Consider the following 1,157-nt stretch of genomic DNA (forward strand, 5'->3'; position numbering starts at 1 on the left):
TAATCTTTCTCTTCGATGGTGGTAAAAACATAAATAGCAGATGGCCCATATGAATAATTTAAAAATTGCCCTTAAGCAAACAAGAGAAAAAAAAAAACAAAAAACAGAAATACTAATCAATAATGAAAATTCTAGATAGATTAGCTAACTTATGGACAAATATACTACATTAAGAACTTGGACTGTTCACCATACCATTTTTATGTTGGTGTGGACCCTTGCTAAAGTTCAGTCAAAGCCTGGAAGATAATTATTTTTTTCAACACGCTTTTCACGCTTTCCTTAATTTCTTGATATCGCCAGCAATAAATGAAGGGGTTTAACATAGAATTCAGAAAAACTACGAAAAGTGCAGCCATCTCAGCCATCATGGTCGCTGTTGTTGGTCCACTAGCTGTTATCAATATCATCAAGCATAAGTAAGGAAAATAACATGCAAGAAAAACAACATACACAATAAGAGCGTTAAACACCGACTTTCTTTCACGGAGCAACTCGGTTGCTTGAGTATTTGAAAACCGGTGCTGACAGTGTATCTGATTCTGATGTTGTTTAACAACTCTGTAAATATGAATGTATACGACAGTTGTTAAAATAAGTCCGACAATTTGAACTATCGCAACTACCAGCTCCTTGTTGTTATGAAGAGAAACGTATATCGACGAAGTTACGCCACTTGCTAGCCATACAGAAACCAAAACAATAACAACGCAGTTTGAGGTGACAAGCTCGCGGTATCGGAGATGAAGAGAGATGGCAAGAAGTCTGTCCACGGCGATAGCGATTATAGTGAGGAATGAAGCACCAGCCAAAAAGACAGTGAGGAAATAACAAATTGTTAGGACTGTCGGACAGAGAAAGTCATAGTTTTTGTCTCTGCTCACTTCTGTTCGTATGACTCCGGTGATGACTCCATGCATTAGCTGTAAAATTACTCCTACCAAAAGATCCGAGAAAGCGAGACTAAGCAACAACTTCTTTACATTAGATGGAATCGATGAGGCGTTCCAAATAGCACAAATTACGAGGATATTTCCGAGAGACGTCACCAAAGCGAAAATCAGGTTTAACACGCAGTACGTCAAAATAAGAGCTGCGTGATGGTTTGCAACTTGTGCCAGCTTCGCCAACTCCTGATTGCAAAACTGAGTAGCCAT

The 1,157-nt window shown here is 38.6% G+C and overlaps 1 protein-coding gene across 1 annotated transcript; it reads right to left on the bottom strand.

The window, feature by feature from the left end:
- Positions 1-221: 221 nt before the first annotated feature.
- Positions 222-1,157, bottom strand: LOC140936782 (melanocyte-stimulating hormone receptor-like). Its single transcript, XM_073386270.1, has one exon. It carries the CDS (start codon positions 1,155-1,157, stop codon positions 222-224), a length of 936 nt encoding a protein of 311 aa, XP_073242371.1.

Source organism: Porites lutea, chromosome 5, assembly GCF_958299795.1.
Source record: "Porites lutea chromosome 5, jaPorLute2.1, whole genome shotgun sequence".
Classification (NCBI taxonomy): domain Eukaryota; kingdom Metazoa; phylum Cnidaria; class Anthozoa; order Scleractinia; family Poritidae; genus Porites; species Porites lutea.